The sequence below is a fragment of the Talaromyces stipitatus genome, genomic scaffold (genome assembly GCF_000003125.1).
Source record: "Talaromyces stipitatus ATCC 10500 scf_1105507295555 genomic scaffold, whole genome shotgun sequence".
In the NCBI taxonomy this organism is placed as follows: Eukaryota; Fungi; Ascomycota; class Eurotiomycetes; order Eurotiales; family Trichocomaceae; genus Talaromyces; species Talaromyces stipitatus.
In genome coordinates this window covers 329,942-348,285 of record NW_002990116.1, presented here as the reverse complement: position 1 = coordinate 348,285, position 18,344 = coordinate 329,942, and the positions used below count along the sequence as shown (strand labels likewise).

General features: G+C 46.1%; 6 protein-coding genes across 6 annotated transcripts; 5 read left to right on the top strand and 1 right to left on the bottom strand.

The window, feature by feature from the left end:
* Positions 1 to 269: 269 nt before the first annotated feature.
* On the bottom strand, positions 270 to 2,206 carry TSTA_112330 (NupC family nucleoside cotransporter; the record flags this gene model as incomplete). Its single annotated transcript, XM_002481347.1, has 3 exons — positions 270 to 545; positions 610 to 1,864; positions 1,932 to 2,206. The coding sequence occupies 3 exons, from the start codon at positions 2,204 to 2,206 to the stop codon at positions 270 to 272; spliced, it is 1,806 nt and encodes a 601-aa protein (XP_002481392.1).
* Positions 2,207 to 2,673: 467 nt separating this feature from the next.
* On the top strand, positions 2,674 to 3,817 carry TSTA_112320 (short chain dehydrogenase/reductase; the record flags this gene model as incomplete). The annotated part of the gene is made up of 3 exons (XM_002481346.1): positions 2,674 to 2,705; positions 2,824 to 2,858; positions 2,966 to 3,817. The coding sequence occupies 3 exons, from the start codon at positions 2,674 to 2,676 to the stop codon at positions 3,718 to 3,720; spliced, it is 822 nt and encodes a 273-aa protein (XP_002481391.1). The 3' UTR covers positions 3,721 to 3,817.
* Positions 3,818 to 4,148: 331 nt separating this feature from the next.
* Positions 4,149 to 5,669, top strand: TSTA_112310 (voltage-gated K channel beta subunit, putative). Its single transcript, XM_002481345.1, has 3 exons — positions 4,149 to 4,500; positions 4,556 to 4,710; positions 4,767 to 5,669. The coding sequence occupies exons 1-3, from the start codon at positions 4,383 to 4,385 to the stop codon at positions 5,541 to 5,543; spliced, it is 1,050 nt and encodes a 349-aa protein (XP_002481390.1). The 5' UTR covers positions 4,149 to 4,382; the 3' UTR covers positions 5,544 to 5,669.
* A 494-nt stretch (positions 5,670 to 6,163) lies between these two features.
* TSTA_112300 (uncharacterized protein) lies at positions 6,164 to 6,655 on the top strand (the record flags this gene model as incomplete). The annotated part of the gene is made up of 3 exons (XM_002481344.1): positions 6,164 to 6,322; positions 6,377 to 6,415; positions 6,473 to 6,655. The coding sequence occupies 3 exons, from the start codon at positions 6,164 to 6,166 to the stop codon at positions 6,653 to 6,655; spliced, it is 381 nt and encodes a 126-aa protein (XP_002481389.1).
* Positions 6,656 to 8,442: 1,787 nt separating this feature from the next.
* On the top strand, positions 8,443 to 10,422 carry TSTA_112290 (CECR1 family adenosine deaminase, putative; the record flags this gene model as incomplete). Its single annotated transcript, XM_002481343.1, has 2 exons — positions 8,443 to 8,572; positions 8,661 to 10,422. The coding sequence occupies 2 exons, from the start codon at positions 8,443 to 8,445 to the stop codon at positions 10,244 to 10,246; spliced, it is 1,716 nt and encodes a 571-aa protein (XP_002481388.1). The 3' UTR covers positions 10,247 to 10,422.
* Positions 10,423 to 10,772: 350 nt separating this feature from the next.
* TSTA_112280 (autophagy regulatory protein Atg2, putative) lies at positions 10,773 to 18,158 on the top strand. The gene is made up of 4 exons (XM_002481342.1): positions 10,773 to 11,256; positions 11,336 to 16,594; positions 16,644 to 17,579; positions 17,653 to 18,158. The coding sequence occupies exons 1-4, from the start codon at positions 11,095 to 11,097 to the stop codon at positions 17,668 to 17,670; spliced, it is 6,375 nt and encodes a 2,124-aa protein (XP_002481387.1). The 5' UTR covers positions 10,773 to 11,094; the 3' UTR covers positions 17,671 to 18,158.
* The last annotated feature ends 186 nt before the right edge of the window (positions 18,159 to 18,344 follow it).

Below are 18,344 nucleotides of genomic sequence, written 5' to 3'. Positions count from 1 at the left end.
AGTTATACGAAAAGTAATCTGGGCTGTTGCATATTTCATTCACCTCCATAATAATTTACCTACCTAGTGACTGGCCCTAATTGCATGATGAAATTAAGATGTATCGATGCTGAGAGCCTTATGAAATGCATCTTGTTTCAGTTATTGTGGTTTCTTGACTGTACTGATTAAGGAGGTCAAGCTACCTTAGATACTTCCTTGACACGGCAACTCTTCGATCTCAATCCATGCTCACATTACACACATCTTAGAGAGAGATGTGCAAAATATCAAGTGGCATATTTTGAGTCATCAATGATAACCATCCCGGCAATGCTGGCACTAATAAAAGTACTGAACGCACCAGTTATCAAGGCAGAAATAGCCACTCGTGAAACATCACCAGTACGACAAGGTGCAAGTTGGGCGAAGACACCGATTTGATTACCCAGCGAGCCAATGTTGGCAAAGCCACATAGCCCATAGGTGACGATAAGGCGGGAGCGAGAGGATAGATTGGCGTAGGCTGGGTCTGTCTGGAGAGCATTGTATGCGACGAACTCATTCTTTCTGGATCAGTAAAAGCTCTGCAAGGAATGGTAATAATTCATTGTCAAGGAAGTGGCTTACAGTTATCAACTTTATTCCGATGAGTCGCGCCACGAGCAAAATGTCATCATTATCCCGAGAAACCCCTAGAAAGAAGGCAATTGGGTAGCAGATATATCCGAGAATCAACTCCAAAGTTAAATCTGGTCCATCGACATTGATATAACGACCCCACCACGTGAGGAGACCGTTAACGAGTCCGACGAGAGATATCATACAAAGAAGCGTCGCACCGATCATTCCTGCGATCTTCAGGCCCAGCCATGATCCGTTCGTAAAAGCTTCTAGGGCGTTCGTGGGTCGATTTTCATCGTCTTCGGGAATCACCACCCGGCCAGACGTCAAAGTCTCTTCTTGTTCCGGCCAACGTAGCTTGGATACGGCAAGTGATGCCGGAATACTCATCACACAAGCAGAGACGAGAGCCTGGGGATTGACACCCATGGCAACGTATGCAATAAGGACACTACCAGAGATCGTAGCATAGCCAGAACACATGACTTGATGAAGCTCAGCCAGGGTTAGATACTGAATAAAAGGCCGAATCAACATTGCGGATTCTCCCTGGCCGATGAACGGAGAAGCAGCCGCCACAACTGCTTCGGCACCGGAGACTCGCATACTCCAAAAGAAGAATACCGCAAATTTTCCCAGGAACCATTGGAGAACGCCGACGTAAAATAGTACTTGAACGAGGGACACGAAGAAGATAATAGCCGGAAGCGCGATAACCAAGAACCACGAATTAATACTGGCTGGAATGGGACTGGTGGTTAAGAATCCGACGCCATCCTTTGCAAATCCAAGTAGACCCGTAGCAAGACTCGAAATGAAGTTGAACATGTCGTACCCAGCCTTAGTACGTAGAACGAACAGAGCGATAATGAACTGTACGAGCATTCCAACAATGACTGGATGCCAGTTGACTCGTTTCCGGTCTTTCGAAGTGAAGTATAAGATGGCAATAAGAAGAACCAATCCCGCGAGGCTGACGGCACGATTTTCGTGAGTGTTGTCAGCGGACTCCGGGGAGACAAATGCGCCGATTAAGATCACAGCTGCTACCAAAAGGGCGCTGACAGACGTTTTCCATCTCTGGGGTATAGAGTGGGCGATCGGAATGGCAGTTCTGCCCCAAATCCAGCGCATAGAAACCGTAACGAGGGTAATTGGCACGCATAAGAAAATGATACGAAGGGTTATGACCAGATATAAGAGAAAAGGGATCAACCACCCAAGATCGTGACGATGTAGAATGAGGCCTGCAATCCACCATCTAAGTCTAAATAAGTACCAATATAAATGATAATCTTGACGGCGTACATTTGCTGTAAGTAACTTACCCAGTGAACAGCAGCCATACAATCCCATATAAAGGATATCGTCCGTGTTTAAAAATTCGACGTAGCCACAGTCGCGAAGTGTGTCTCTCATCTACAACTTCGATACCCTCGCTGTGATTTTTGGTCCAAGAAGGATTTTCCGTGGGGGTCGATGTTGGTAAATGAGAATCTTCATTTTTTGGGTTGCTCTCTCTCCCTTTCCGTGCACCATGAGGGTCATCAGCCTCCAATTGAGTCGTCGAAAGCGGAGCAGATGCCTCATCTCTGGGGCCCATCATTGGCAACTGTGTCTATAACCCGTTTGATACTCTCAGACTAGACCTTCAGAAAAGCAATGTCCTCCAGCGCCGTCGCCGTATGATCTGAGCGAGGAGAAGTCTATGCCTTGATGAAGCAATAGCAAAATGACTATCACACGCAGAAGTAATCTTTTTTCGGAAGAGGAACAAATAATAAGGAATAGCGAGGTCGAGTCTCACTCAGGGGTGTGACCATAACGGCTGGGCGCAGAACAGCTGATTGGGGATTGGTACAAAAGCAATACAAACAAGAGAAGTATTGACCCGTATTGGGCTTAATGCCTCATATTTAGTCGCTCAGAGTGAATGAAGACTTACACTGACAAGTCTCTCGAAACAAGAATAAGAGTTGAGGCGTTGGAGAACGTTCATTGGTCAGATGGCTCACAGCAGATGATCTGCGTTTGGCTTTCAAATAATTAGCGCGAGAGATTTTCCCTGTTATGGTTAGCTCGCAGATGGAAAATCGAATGAAGTAAGCGGGTTGTGTGGTCTCGGCTTTTATCTTATCGCCGGGTGCCCCTCCAACAACTGCTTCTGTTAACACCCCAACTCAATTGATCCTGCGGACAGTTCGTTATTGACACGAATAGAGATTCCATCCAACATGACAACTACATTGCACCCGGTCTTTCGCAAAGGAGCGACTGCTCTCATCACAGGCGCGGCCTCAGGAATCGGCCTGGCCGCTGCACGATTCTGCTATTCGCATGAAATGAATCTCATTCTTTTCAGACAACAACAAGGGTAACCTTTCCAAACTCGCCGATGAATTTCCTTCCGGATCTGATGTCACGATTTCCACCTTTGAGATGGATGTCTCCAATGTCCAAGACTGGGACCGAATACAGCGCGACGTTCTTGCTCTCCATCCCGGCGGTGTCGACTTGCTCATGTTAAATGCGGGAGGCAGCTTCAAACCTGCTGCGGGAAAAACCAACTGGAGGGACCCTGAGTACTTTCAGAAAACATTTGCCGTCAATACCTTTGGGTACATAAATGGAATTGCGGCTTTCATCGACAGCATCACAAGCAATAAAACCGATAAGCGCGTCATAATCTTGACGGGCTCTAAACAGGGAATTACCAATCCGCCCGGAAACCCGGCATACAATGCCTCGAAAAGCGCAGTGAAAACTATAGCCGAGCATTTGTCTTTTGATTTGCATGTTAGCAATCCAAATGTCAGTGTCCACTTCTTGATCCCCGGTTGGACCTACACAGGCCTCATGACTGCACATTTCCCTACAAAGCCAGACGGTGCCTGGGCTCCGGAAGAGGTTGTCGAGTTTATGAGCCAGAAAATGGCAGCTGGACAGTTTTATATATTGTGTCCGGATAATGATGTCACGGAAGACTTGGATCGTAGAAGGATCACATGGGGATATGGAGATATTATTTATGGACGCCCTGCCTTGTCCCGGTGGCGCGAGGATTGGAAGAGCAAAGCGGCAGATGGCATTGATGCTATAAAATTACCCCCGCAATGATTTTAAATGTGGGAATCAGACCAAAAGTATCGCATTATGCCCGGGCTATATTCAAAAGGTGTCTATATCACATGTGAGATACGTTGAATATATAATTCTGAAGTCGCGCTTGTTAAGTTGTATTTTAGGCATTCAATATCTGGCAAGACAACCAGTATAGTAAGACATATCAAATCAATGAATACCTTCTGATCAATCAGGAAGAACCAGCTCAAGTTGTGATTTGAGGAGATAGGAGGCCCTTATCCTGAACCGGGGTGCGGATAACCGGTACCGGATGTAATACGGCGCCTTTTTTGTTTCTCTCCTACAGGGATCACCAACCACCTTGTGATGCTCATCTATATTCATGATGATAACTATAAATTGAAGTCAATCTTACTCAGAGTGTAAGATTTGTGCGCATAAATAAATCCCGGATTCAGGAGCTATCTTACTCAGCGCATACCAAGAAAAGAGTAAAGGACCCGAAAAAGACCCTTATTAAGGAGAAGATGTTTTTCTTTCTGCAGTCCACACTTGATATCTCCCCTCATTCCACGATACCCCGCCTGTGCCTGGTGCATATAATAATAAAACTCCTCTCGAGGTCAGTTTAAGGTCTGCAGAGCACTTTTTCTGTTCTATATACCCTCTACAGCTTCGACAACCAACACGCCAATATGCCAGTCCCCAAAGATCTTCCCAGAATGCAATACCGCTTCCTTGGCCGGTCTGGTCTGCAAGTCTCTGCCATTTCTCTGGGCGGTTGGCTAACGTATGGCGGACATGTTGAAAATGGTACGAGATATGACTCCTGAGTACATTCTGTACCTTGTATTGACTGGACTTCTAGAGAATACATTTTCCTGTATGAAAGCAGCCTATGATGTGGGCATCAATTTCTTCGATTGCGCCGAAAGCTACTCCAATGGCGAGTCTGAGCGCGTTATGGGACAGGCTATCAAGAAGTTTGGTTGGAAACGAAATGACATTGTGGTGTCCACAAAGGTGTGGTCGAAACGTGCCTCCACCGTACAAATATTGGCTAAATGAATATCAAACAGATTTACTGGGGCGAGGCATTCGGGGAAAATCCCGTGAATAACCGTGGTCTCTCCCGTAAACATGTTGTTGAAGGACTGAATGGCTCCCTTGAGCGTCTCGGTCTAGAGTATGTCGACATAGTCTTCGCACATCGACCCGATCGAGACACCCCTATCGAGGAGACTGTACGTGCCTTCAATCATGTCATCAATACAGGCAAAGCATTCTACTGGGGCACTTCTGAGTGGGATGCCGATGAAATCGCAACGGCGTGGCGGTATGCAGATAAACTCGGGCTTATTGGTCCTGTGGCAGAACAACCGCAGTACAACATGTTTTCCCGGAACAAAGTTGAGAAAGACTTTGCCCACTTGTATGAAGAAGTAGGGCTCGGCCTTACTATTTGGAGCCCCTTAAAGGTTGGCATCTTGACAGGGAAGTATAATAACGGAATCCCCGAGAACTCCCGCTTGGCAAACAGTACCGATCCATCTGTTGAGCGTATGAGAGCACGCATTGGTGGCAAGGAATGGGATACATTTATTTCGGTCGTCGCAAAACTCAAGCCAATCGCGGATAGACTCGAGGTTTCGCAGCCCAACTTGGCTATGGCTTGGGTACTGGCCAACAAAAATGTGAGCTCCGCCATCACAGGAGCCAGCCGCCCAGACCAAATCTACGAGAGCGTGAAATCCTTGGTTGTCATAGAGAAGTTGACTCCGGAGATACTGGCGGAAATTGATGGCATATTGGGCAACAAGCCTCCTGTTGTGAAGAGAAGATCACCCATGTCGTGAAGCATTAACCAAGCTAATGAGAGTCAGTCGTAGAGGCCCTTACCTAGGTAGTCAAGATGAACTGGATTGCTATACATCATAAGCTCATCCTCTAATAAAGATAACATGCACATCTCTAATCATTGTACAGGGGAAACAGTTATATCAACCTAAATATATTACTCCAGACAACTATCAACACTCTATCAATTAATTCTGTATGCGACCACCAGGGTTGCCGAGGCGAATTCTAGCTAATATGAGTAGATTCGCCTAAGCTCCCTGCTCTTATCGTATGACTGCATGCTTTTTGTGACGTGTGAAGGTAAATATACAGGTACACACACCAATCTAGCCCTACCTAGCCCTAACCCTAAATACAGCGATCATAATGTGGACCGAGTCGCTTATATTCTGCGACAGTGTAAAAACAAAGGAGCTGGTGAGTAGGGAACTAACAGCGACAAATTAATTGGTCACATGATAATAGTTGGAAGTACTATGTAAATAAGCCTGCACTGCGCCTTCCCTTCTGGACTTCTCGACTACCACAAATTGTACAATTCCTCATTTCGATTGACTTCACAACCTGGTTCTATTTAATTAGTTGCCGTTATACAAGTTCGATAACTGAAATCATCATGGCAGAACTCCGTGAAGGCCAACGGCTGAAATACACCGTCACGCACTATCGTCAGCCGCACTTCACCCACGAGGAATTCATGAAATGGATGGTCAAAGAACATCTACCTCTTGCTACTCCAGTCTTCAAGAAGCACGGAGTAATATCTTACACTCTTGTGTGCATTTGAACTAACCTAGGATTTACAGTTGATACTAACTACCGAGTCTAGTTCGACACGCCCTCTTCGCTCAATGAACCACTTAAAGAGGTCATGATCAAGACCAACCCCACCTGAGATTATGCGGATTTCGACCGTATCATCGAGTATCTGATGCCTGACCAGCAAGCCATGGCAAACATGTTAGCGGATCCAGAGTGGCATGCGTCAGTCAAGGATCAGGAGAAGTTCGTTGATACCTCGAAGGCGTTGCTGTCAGTGGGATACGCTATTCCATATTTGACAGAAAGCGGGGAGGTTCTGAATCTACCAAATGCCGCAGTAAACTAAACGCTCCATACGGAATAATATTTGATTTCACGTGTTAGTGGAGAAAATGCACTCATTGCTGGGAGGCAATTAACCTAGAGCTTGCTACATAGATTGGCAGCTCGGAAGTTGAAGGAATGCATCTACTTTAATCTGCATCTGAAGCCACTACAGCCATTATCGCCTCTTCAGTTAGAGTTCTACGTAGCGATTCAAGGGATCCTTACCTAGGTAAACTATAAGACCTGCGAGTAACCAAGTTATTGTTCCACAGCAGTCAACATCCATGACCTCGACATCTTTTTCGGAATCTATCAATTATACCGACGAGCTGAAAAGAATAGTTTCCAGTAGATGTATTTAGTTGACCAAGTAAGTACCCCTCAAACAAAGAATCTGAGACCTACAAGGCCGACAAAAAGTACTCAGTCAGGTAGGATATACCGAGCGTGAGGTCTATAGCTAGAGTCAACAACACATACATACCATATAATTCTAGACACTGAGAACATGATGCTACACCTCAGAGTGTTACAACAACTAAGAGCCATCCGGCTAAGTAACTACTTCAGTTACACATGTGTATTTGCAAATACGAACATTTCTGTACTGAAACGATACCATCGGTTGTAAAATACGGCTGCAAGCGGGGCCATGAATTAGGCCCCCCACTACCCGTTTAGCCATGCGCTTAGCTCCACATTACATATTATAATAATGTACAGTCCAGATTAACATTCTCAAATGAAATCTGCTGAGAGCCTGGGTTGAACTAAGAGAGGGGAATCCAGTAAACGAAAATATCTGAACAATCTGTGTTGCAAGTCTGCATAGCTGTGCTGACTAGACAGCTATAATAGAGTATAGTTGATAGACCAACCAACCAACCAAATAAAAACTTTTTCTACCCATCCAGCCAAGCACTGGTATCCAAATCGGCAATGTGGACTTCATGCCCGAATTGCCTGTCAGTCGCCGGTAATCACTACTGCAGCTACAATGACCTAGCTATAAACCAGTCCTCGAAATGATATTTTTCCGGGGCGGTAGTTGTTGTCAGACGTCTGTCGTTTATATACCATGGGCGTTGCTCGAATCTCCGTACTTTACCAGGAGGTGGATCTGCCAAGACGATATCTCCAAAATACCTTAGGGATTTACGGACTTTGAACATTTAGAATGCAGAAAAGAATTCTAATGTTCCACATATCGATGGCTCCATCTTTTAATCAGTTATCAAGTTATCACCACGACGTCGATTCGGATATCTAAGCACAGCAATCCGCATATGCAAGACGTTACCCATCGAGGCAAGAAGTCAATGAGAGGATTTTCTTTGATAACTTGTTCTCTTAGGCGCCACCGCACCCTCTTCAAATTTAAACGTCCATTTCCATAATTCTCCTTCCAAGGTTGAGCCCTAACCCCAACCCTGAAATCTTTGGTCGAGTGACGTCACCGGACACACGGCTATTCTCAGGAGTTCGACAAGCTCCTTGACCTTTCTTCTATTACAACGATATCACAATCTTACATTGCTACAGGAATTTAGCAGTCCTCAATCTTTATCGACCGTGCCCAAAGGTCTTACGAACTTGACTTAACTAAGCCTTGAAGACATCACACAAAGCGGGGTCCAGAACCTGTAAAACTTGATTGGCTGGCGCGTCATTCACGAACACAAACTACAAATGGGGCACCGAGATCGATCCTTCTTTGCTCTGTTCATATCGCGTGCTAGCAAAGAGAACGACTTTTTTTTTAAGCTTTTTTGTGGACGTGAGCATAGATAACAGAGATTACTTGCTATGACTCGCTCCGAAGAAGACATTCGATGGGAAAGGAGTGAGGGGATTCCTCAGGTTGAAGATGCCTTTATTCAAAAGTATCTCGAAGGTCGCGAGGCACTCATAGAACAGGAACGTAAACAGAGACATGGTCAGATTTTGCATCACTCTATTCTTCTTTCTCGCCTCTCTGACTCCCGGGTCGACATCCATATAACTTCTCACTGACCGATCTATAGACTTTGCTTTCCGCGGTTCCATGTCTGCTGTTGCCCAGGAAGCCTGCAAGATAGTATCTACAATTCGCGAAAAAGAGCTACGTGAAATATGGACCAAAGAAAAAGGGTCTCCAGATGATGAATTGTTATATCCTGGCATGATGTTCACTGTTGCCCGCGAGCGCATGGAACAGACAAAATTGTGGAAAATCCTGGAACGAATGCCCAAAGGCGCACTTTTGCATGCTCATATGGATGCCATGTTTGACCTTGACTTCTTGATAGATCAAGCTTTTGAGACACCGGGTATGCATATGTCCGCTCCAGCACCGTTACTAACCAAGGAAGAATTGGAAATGGCTCCATTCACCTTTCAATACTTACAAAGACCGCGTGAAGTATCTGAAAATAAAGAGCCTCTTTGGAGCAACAACTATAAACCTGCTTCGTTCGTCCACATTAGTAAGTGCGCTGCCACATTCCCCGACGGGGGAGAAGCAGGATTTCGAAAATGGCTCAAGGATCGAATGATGATTACCGCGGAGCATTCGTATTATCACCATCATGGTGTTAATGCCATATGGAGCATATTCGAACGCGTTTTTCCGATATTACAATCTCTTATATTCTACGAACCAATTTTCCGACCGTGTTTCCGACGTATGCTTGCAGAGCTGGCTAGAGACGGCATCAGATACGTTGATTTCAGGGCAGCATTTGTTTTCGAATGGCGCAAGACGGGCAGTGCAACCACAGAAAGCGACTTTGTCGAATTTTTCAGAGTTTTCAAGGATGAAATCGAAAAATTTAAGATTAGTGAAGAAGGAAAAGAATTTTATGGCGCCCGGATGATCTGGACGACTGTTCGAGCATTCTCCAACAGAGATATTGTCGATAGCATGGAGCAATGTATAATTGCCAAACATGAATACCCTGATATGATATGTGGTTTTGACCTCGTTGGTCAAGAAGACAAGGGGAGAACACTTGCTGATTTGGTGCCGTTATTGTTTTGGTTCCGAAAAGTGTGCGCTGAGGAAGGGGTCGACATACCCTTCTTCTTCCACGCGGGCGAATGTCTTGGAGATGGCGATGAAACGGACAACAATCTATACGATGCAATCCTGCTAGGCACACGGCGAATCGGACATGGATATTCTCTTTACAAGCACCCTCTCCTGATTAATCTCGTCAAAGAGAAGAAAATCCTCATTGAATGCTGTCCCATATCGAACGAAATACTCCGCCTCTCAAGTACCATCAAACATCACTCTCTTCCGGCTTTACTATCCCGCGGGGTCTCCGTGTCTCTCAACAATGACGATCCTGCCGTCCTCGGACACGGCAAAAACGGCCTCACTCACGATTTCTGGCAGACGCTCCAAGGTCTAGAAAATTTGGGATTATCGGGCCTTGCCACCATGGCCGAAAATTCGATACGATGGAGCTGCTTTGAAGATCAGACCGCTGCCGAGTGGCAGGCTGATATCAAGCAGGGTATCGCGGGCCAGGGGGTAAAAGGGAAGCGCTTGCAGGAATGGTACCAGGACTTTGAGAAGTTTTGTCAATGGGTTGTGATGGAGTTTGCAGATGAGATTGATGATTAGCCCTGTAAATAGTAAAGCATGACCTATGGTTTCTTCCTTGGCCATATCTTCAATGGGCATCATGATGTATGTATATCAAGCAGTCGACTAAGCAGAAGACTCGATCTTATGGTAGCACTAACTGTACTACGTGATACTGATAGATATTTATTACGCCTGGAGGGACTAACCCTATAGGGCACTAGTGCGTTAATTACATAATCCATTTCTCTCAGATCCGACCTGAACTCGCGATAGCCCATATTTTTGTTCTCGTGACATGTGTGCTTGGTGTTTGGATTTGTCCGTCTACGTGATGCTATCATGGATGGCGCTAAACTATATACAGTCAGCTATTCCGCATAAGGCTTAGCCTCAGCGGATCCGTGGATGTGGGACTGAGGCATCCAAACCAACACCCGTGACCTGCGGCAACGTGACGCATCCTTTTTCGCTGGCTTCGACATGATCATTTGTTGTCTCATTTAGAGGCATAGTATCCCATCCTATCCCTCACTTATCCTTGACTATTTTCCTAGAGCTCAGGATTTTGGTCTCTCTGGAATAATCCTCACATGGAAGTCACTCCTGTCGGAGGCTCTGACCAGGTCTTATCGGGCTCCTTATCTTTGTTTCTCCGCCCTCCGCCTCCGGCTTTGAGATCACCTCATTTGAGACGGAATTAGGCGTCAAAAGCGTGTCCCTACGATCACAGCGAGCTTTGTTAAATTGTTATTCGGCGACACTAGTCACTCCATATATCAGGGAACACAAACATTTCCTTTTTAACAGTACCCGTACCTTGTGTATTCGACCCCGATGAAATAGAGAGCTGTTTACCCGGTTGGGTTCCAAAAACGTCAGCGGCCATGGATTACTTCCTGCCGTCCTTTGTGCAAAAGAGGCTGCTACGGTACGCACTTTCTCGTCTCGAGCTGGTCGACACTGAGGCTATCGATCTAGATAGTCTGGGTATACGATGGGGTCATAGGAGTACCTTTGAGTTGCATGATCTGGGTCTCAAGTTAGACGTAAGTGAGCATTCCTTAAGGAATAAATTATACCTCTGATGCAAGACATGCAATTTTGACACTTTCTCTTCCCATACAGAAACTATCCTCAATCCTACAATTACCGGCGACATGCAAGCTACTCAAAGCACGCGCATCCCTGATCCGAGTGACGATCCCGGCCGATATTCACAGTAGCGGGATAATCACCGAAGTTGAAGGTGTCGATGTGCATGTACAGCTGTTGAATGATAATGAGTCCGGAATCGATGCATCACCTCCCGCCGAGTCTCATGCAACTGACGATGGGAGTGACAAGCGATCTGCACTGCCCACCACCAACGATCTGGCACAGTCATTTATCGAGTCTGAACCTAGGGAGGAGAGAGCGGAAATAGAGGCAGCAATAGCATCGCAATCTCAGTATCTACAGCGTTCAACCAGTTCACTAAGCGATGAGGATGAAGTCGGCCTTGGCAATGAGGAAGTCTTACTTCCTAGCTTCATTTCCGGCTTTCTGCAAGGAATTCTGGATAGACTACAAATCAAGGTCATGAATGTTATTGTTCGTGTTGATATGGATCTACCCCAAGATGGGCCCGTGAAAAGAGTTCCGGCGGAGAAACCAGACCAGTTAACAGCATCACTGGTCGTTGGCGAGTTATCGATAGGCTGTGTCGCTTCATTAGAGGGCCAAAACGTCCCATCCACCGCGGCAGGCAGGACAATTACTTTAGATTCAATATGTGTGCAGCTCATGTCCGATCCTATTGTCTTCTCCAACTATTCACGATTCGCTGCCACTCCACCGTCCCCTTCGACCACGACTTCGAATGGCGGACATGGCCTGGAAACTGTACGAAGTGTTTCACCGTTACAGTCACCTCCAATTACTGAGAGCCTGGGACCAGACATAAGTCAATCCATAATGCTATATCGCTCTCAAGTACTTGAGCGGCCTTTGACCCCCGTTGCAGCAACTAGACAATCTATGGAAAGCTCTACAGATTCTTTAGATGGAAGATTCTCCGATGCAGACAGTGAGGCAGGTCATTTATACCAAAACCCATCACACTCACTTTCAGGTAGCCAATTTGACGGATTTGGGGAGGAGATACTGGATAATCCTGGATACCTTGATGAGGTATTCCACTCGCAATTCGTTGATGATCCCGCAGACTCAACTGGATTACCGCCGAGATCGCCTCAAGGTAGCGGTACTCCGAGGCCGCAAAGCCCCCAGATAGCCTCATCACAAGTGATAGAGACGTGGCATGACTTTGACGAGCCTCATACCGGTAATCAACATCCGGAGAATTTCGAAGATACTCGTTTTTACGGCCCATGGGAGCGGAGCGGGGAATTTCAATCATCTCCAGAAAAGTCTCCTTCATCTTCCCCGGGACAGACAGAACAAACTCAACAATTATACTACGCTGACTTGCCGATTTCTTCCTCGCCCCCAGATAACGATGCTAAGAGTCATTCCAGTCGCAGTAGTTCTTATTCTGGTTCGTTACCTGCCGAGCTATCGGAGTCCAAAATTTTCAGTCATGAAGAGGCTTCAAGCATGTATATGAGTGCTGTTAGTGGTACCTCTAGCCATGGAGAGCCTTTGATGCCAGGTGCCTGGGACTCGCGAGATTTTGAATCTCTCACCGAGGAAAAGCAGTCTTTTATCCAATCAGTGACTCGCACCACCGAGGCGGACATTCCCACTCCCAAAATCGGCGCTCAACCATCACCGCCCATCACCGATAATGACGATACCCCGCAAACGCCGACACGAGAGTCCTATCAACCAGACTCTGAACCTCGGTCCAGTCCTTCCATCAAAACCCATACCGATGATGCAGAGGCCACTCGCAAAATCATCGATATTAGTAACGTTACCATTTGGATTCCAAAGACCTTTGACAGGAGTCAACAGGGGCCTCATTCACAACAGGAGGGACATGAACACAGCATTTCTATGACCCAATCAATAAGTAGTGATGTACTTGGAGGTTCGAGGATAGACTATTCTACGATGCGCCGAAGTTCTATAACTTCTTCGATCTCCACCGATACTAATGAGCAGTCTAGCAACAGAGGTGCTGAAGTGTTTGAACCTCTTCGATTCGCAAACTCATCAGCAGCCATCTCTATCAACATTGGGCGGGCCATCGTTCAGTTTGATGTAGCGACTGGGTGGCTGCTTGTCAAGGCGAGTCAAAAAGTAATCACCGCTCTCAACGTTGAGGCTCTAGAGTCGAAGACTGCAAAAAGCAATCCAAAACAGCCATCGTCAGATTCGAAGCACTTCAAGTTCAGCCTTCACTCCTGCTCCATACGGTTCTTGGAAAGTTTGGGGGGTGTTCCATACTATGCTAAGAAGAAAGCTCCCGAATCGTCTCATGCTACATTAACTCCGGCCGAGGATGTCATTCTGCAGGTGCAACTATCATCAGTCAATTCTGACTACCTCGTCACAGGTGGCACGACGAAATTTCAACTGGAAGTGACTAAGTTTGTCCTTGGATATGCGACAGAATCCCTGATATCGTTCAATAAAGATCTGAAGATGAGAGAATCCATCAGGGATGTTCGGACGGCGGTTCCTCGCGACGTCTCGCTGACTGTCGTCAAAACCTCAGCGTTTACGAAGCTCAACTTTGCTACCTTGCCCTTGCATATTAATTTCAACATACAGAAATTGGACAATATTTTTGGATGGCTTGGCGGTCTAAGTACCTTGATGGAACTTGGAAATTCTATCGCCTCAGTTTCGACAGTTCGAGGGGATCAATCCGATACTATGAAAAAACAAACAAGAGGAGTGCGGTTTGAGGGAGTGCCGACTCCCAAATCGCCTCCTGAGCCTACGACGTCCCCCCCTTGGAAAATAAATGCTAGGCTTGGTGGCGTCATACTTGACGTGGTAGGCGAGACCTGCGCCGTCAAACTGAAGACTACTGCAGTCAAAGCAGTGAGTAGATATGAGGGCATTGGTATCCAGATCGACAAGGCTAAAGTTGTCGGTCCTTGTCTTGTTGATGACGACGCGGAGCACCCAGTAACTCTCGGTATCGGCAACATTCGAGTTGAGTATCTGTACTCTCCAAAAGAAGTCGATCTTGACCGACTATTGTCCTTGCTTACACCGTCGAAGGATAAGTATGAGGAGGACGACGACATTATGCTCGATACATTGTTTCGCCAGCGAAGACAAGGCGGCGTTCTTCGTGTGGCTGTTGCGACGGCTAAACTGTCAATTTCCGATGTTGAAGGACTAAAGCCTCTGTCCGACCTTCCGCACGAAATCTCTAGATTGTCGAGCGTAACTAAGTACCTACCTGAGGATGATCGGCCAGGCATCATGACTCTCGTGCTTGTTCGTGAGTTTGAGAGCTACATACATGTCAATGAGAAAATAGGTGATTTACGTCTATTGGCTAAAGATACCGAGCTGGCTCACATTAGCATTCCATCTCTCATTGCGGCTCAAGTTAAAGATATCTCACTTACGAGAAATGAGACTGAGGGCCTCATAGGTGAAGCTCTGAATGTTACTACAAGCGAAAGCTCTTCATTGTCATCCTTGCCAATGTTAATGGTGCGCTTCATCGCGGATGAGATGGATCCTACAATCAAAGTCAAGCTTCACGGTCTCAGGGTCGAATATACCTTGCCTTCGATAATTGCGTTCCTTGGCCTCGGTCATGATACTACACCTGATGAGCTTGCTGTGAAAATGGCCAGCTCTGTGGCCAATCTCGCAGATCTGACCACATCTCAGATCGGAGGTCTATCATTTGGAGATTATGGAGGCTCTGAACCTGATTCAAACCCTTTTAAACTCGCTGTATCTTTGAGAGACTGCGTAGTTGGTCTGAACCCACGAGATATGCCTGCGAAAGGGTTGGCGGTATTCACGTATGCCAAATTCAAGTGCATCAACCAGGACAAGGGGATTTCCGAGGCCAATTTTGAAATCAGAAAGGCTACACTTATGATCATAGATGACGTGCAAATGGTAGGCACGGGGGACAATATAAGTCGTCGAACTATAGTCGACAGTCAAAATGAACAGGTCAACAAATTTGCCGACATGGGTTTCGTCCCAGTTTCGTACATATCATCTACCATACTCTCGGTCACTATACAATCACCCGACGCAGCTGGTGACAAGACTATGGATGTCGAGTTGAGAGATGATTTGCTTATCTTGGAAACATGCGCTGATTCAACTCAAACGCTCATTAGCCTTCTCAATGGACTTGCCCCGCCATCATTACCAAGCACCACGCTCAAATATCGTACCGAGGTCATGCCCTTGCAAGATATGCTGAGCTCATTCACGGGGGATGCCTTTATGACAGACCAAGTTATCAACGCTGAGGAAGTATCTGCACGTGAAGCTGAAGACGACTTTGAGGGAGCTCTGGACGACGAAGTCGATTATGTTAGCGACTTCTATCCCCAGGGAACTAGCTCAGAAGAGACAATGAGTGGGAGTATGACGGACCCTATGGCCGATATGTCTCGTTCCAGACAACTCATGGACAGTTTTCATTCGCAGTACAATGTTTCTACTAGCGTGACTGGCCTTGATTTTAAGGATGATCATTTTGCTAGGAAGTCGACGGTTGGTGGCACTGCTCATCGATGGGACACCGCTCATAATACTTATGGACTCGCCAATGAAGTCAAACTCCATGGTAGCCCGTTAAGGGTTAGAGTGCGTGATGTACATTTCATTTGGAATCTGTTTGATGGTTATGACTGGCAACGCACCCGAGATACAATCTCGAAAGCCGTCAAGGACGTCGAGTTGAAAGCTGCAGAACGACGTGCAAAAGTAGCAAGCCGACTGTCTCCGGAAGATGATGAAGAGGAGTCAGTTATCGGCGATTTCCTTTTTAACTCTATCTACATTGGTATACCTGCAAACAAGGACCCGCGTGAGCTAGCTCGGGCAATCAATCATGACATTGATGACATGGCTAGCGAGACAGGTAGCTATATCACGTCAACGACAATCACTGGATATACTTCACATCAGAATAGACCTGCCTCGGCTCGGGGAAAGAGGTTACGGCTGTCACGCAGCAAGCACCACAAAATGACCTTTGAGTTGAAAGGCATATCAGCAGATTTTGTCGTGTTTCCACCGAATGCCGGTGAGACTCAGAGTACAATTGACATAAGAGTGAATGATTTAGAAATTTTCGATCATATCCCAACGTCTACCTGGAAGAAATTTGCTACGTACATGAATGACGCGGGAGAACGTGAAAGTGGGACTAGCATGGTACATTTGGAAATCATAAATGTGAAACCTGTGGCGGAATTGGCAGCTTCTGAGATTGTTCTCAAGGTATGCTCTGTATCGATACGTTTGCAAAGGTGTACTGACATATTCCAAGGCTACCGTGTTGCCCCTACGTCTACATGTAGACCAAGATGCGCTGGATTTCTTGAGCCGCTTCTTCGAGTTCAAAGACGAGTCCGCACCCGCTCCCAGCTCTCCAGGCGACACTCCTTTCTTACAAAGAGTGGAAGTCAATGCAGTACGAGTAAAGCTCGACTTTAAGCCTAAACGTGTCGACTATGCAGGCTTACGCTCTGGACGCACAACTGAATTCATGAACTTCTTTATCCTGGACGAGGCAGATATGGTCATGCGACATGTCATAATCTATGGTGTTTCTGGATTCGAGAGACTCGGCCAAACATTGAATGATATATGGATGCCTGATATAAAGCGAAATCAGTTACCTGGTGTCTTAGCAGGTCTTGCGCCTATTCGATCTTTGGTAAATGTCGGAAGCGGCGTGAAAGATCTTGTCGTCATTCCGATGCGCGAGTACAAGAAAGATGGTCGAATAGTGCGGAGCATTCAGAAGGGAGCATTCTCATTTGCCAAGACCACCACTAACGAACTGATCAAATTAGGCGCCAAGCTGGCTATAGGAACTCAGACAGTTCTCCAGAGTGCAGAAGACTTTCTCAACGCACCCAATACGGGAGCCCCACACACAGATGGAGACGGTGATTCCACGGATGAGGACGAAAAGAAACAAATCTCTCACTATGCCGACCAACCAGTCGGCGTTGTCCAGGGTCTTCGAGGTGCTTTCCGCAGTCTCGAGCGTGATCTACTCATGACACGAGACGCTATTGTTGCTGTTCCCGGAGAAGTCATGGAAAGTAGCAGTGCCGCTGGAGCTGCAAAGGCAGTTTGGCGACGTGCTCCTACCGTTATACTTCGACCTGCTATTGGAGCTACACGTGCTGTAGGACAAACTTTGCTTGGAGCTGGAAATTCGTTGGATCCAACTAATCGACGAAAGATTGAAGATGTGAGTCTCACGCACTATTCCAATGGATCTTTTGGACCTTTATGAAAGCTAACATTTTCTTCTTACCCTTCAGAAATACAAGCGACACTAATCGTTTCAGTGTGCTACGACTATATTATTCGTGATGAATAGACTAAAGTCTTTGTTTGCTTTCTCTATGTCAGATTTTTGCATAAGGCGTCTTTGTTCCTTGGATACGAATTTACGGCCGAATTTATCAAGATATCCCAGTTATCCACATTCTTTTTTATCATGCATTCTATCGCAAAATTGCTTTCTACCCCACTCTTACTTCTCTTCGTCCATATATCTCGCTTTACAGTATATAATCATCGGGTTGCATAAGATATCAGCGCAACATTCTGTTTTACTCGTTTTGCTCTTCGTCAGAAAGAAATTGGCAGCATTCATGGCTTCAGAACAGAGATGACACTAGCTATGAGTTATGACTAAAATTGACTTGTCTTTGTGGGATCTTCGAAATGAAAAGTTAATTTGGCTGGTCATTATTTTTTGTTACAATTATCAGCACTACCTGGTTGCTTCACTATTATGACAAGAATCTAGGATCCGTTTCGCATGGATGATACTTTAATATCTAACTATATGGCCTGGAGACTGCTACCTAGGTACCTTATTTTTACTTCATTGACTGCCTAGGTAGTCATGCCAGCCGCACATCTAGCGTCTAGGATAGCCATCTGCGCACTCGATATAACAAACATCAGTACAATGCATAGCACCAATTTCTCATCGAGTCCATGT

What these genes read in the sequence shown, in the direction of transcription:
- TSTA_112310 (XM_002481345.1), top strand. Translation starts at nt 4,383, where the DNA reads ATGCCAGTCCCCAAAGATCTTCCCAGAATGCAATACCGCTTCCTTGGC. An exon ending in TGGCGGACATGTTGAAAATG is followed by an intron (nt 4,501 to 4,555) that starts GTACGAGATATG and finishes CTGGACTTCTAG; the next exon opens with AGAATACATTTTCCTGTATG. An exon ending in ACATTGTGGTGTCCACAAAG is followed by an intron (nt 4,711 to 4,766) that starts GTGTGGTCGAAA and finishes AATATCAAACAG; the next exon opens with ATTTACTGGGGCGAGGCATT.
- TSTA_112280 (XM_002481342.1), top strand. Translation starts at nt 11,095, where the DNA reads ATGGATTACTTCCTGCCGTCCTTTGTGCAAAAGAGGCTGCTACGGTAC. An exon ending in ATCTGGGTCTCAAGTTAGAC is followed by an intron (nt 11,257 to 11,335) that starts GTAAGTGAGCAT and finishes CTTCCCATACAG; the next exon opens with AAACTATCCTCAATCCTACA. An exon ending in CTTCTGAGATTGTTCTCAAG is followed by an intron (nt 16,595 to 16,643) that starts GTATGCTCTGTA and finishes ACATATTCCAAG; the next exon opens with GCTACCGTGTTGCCCCTACG.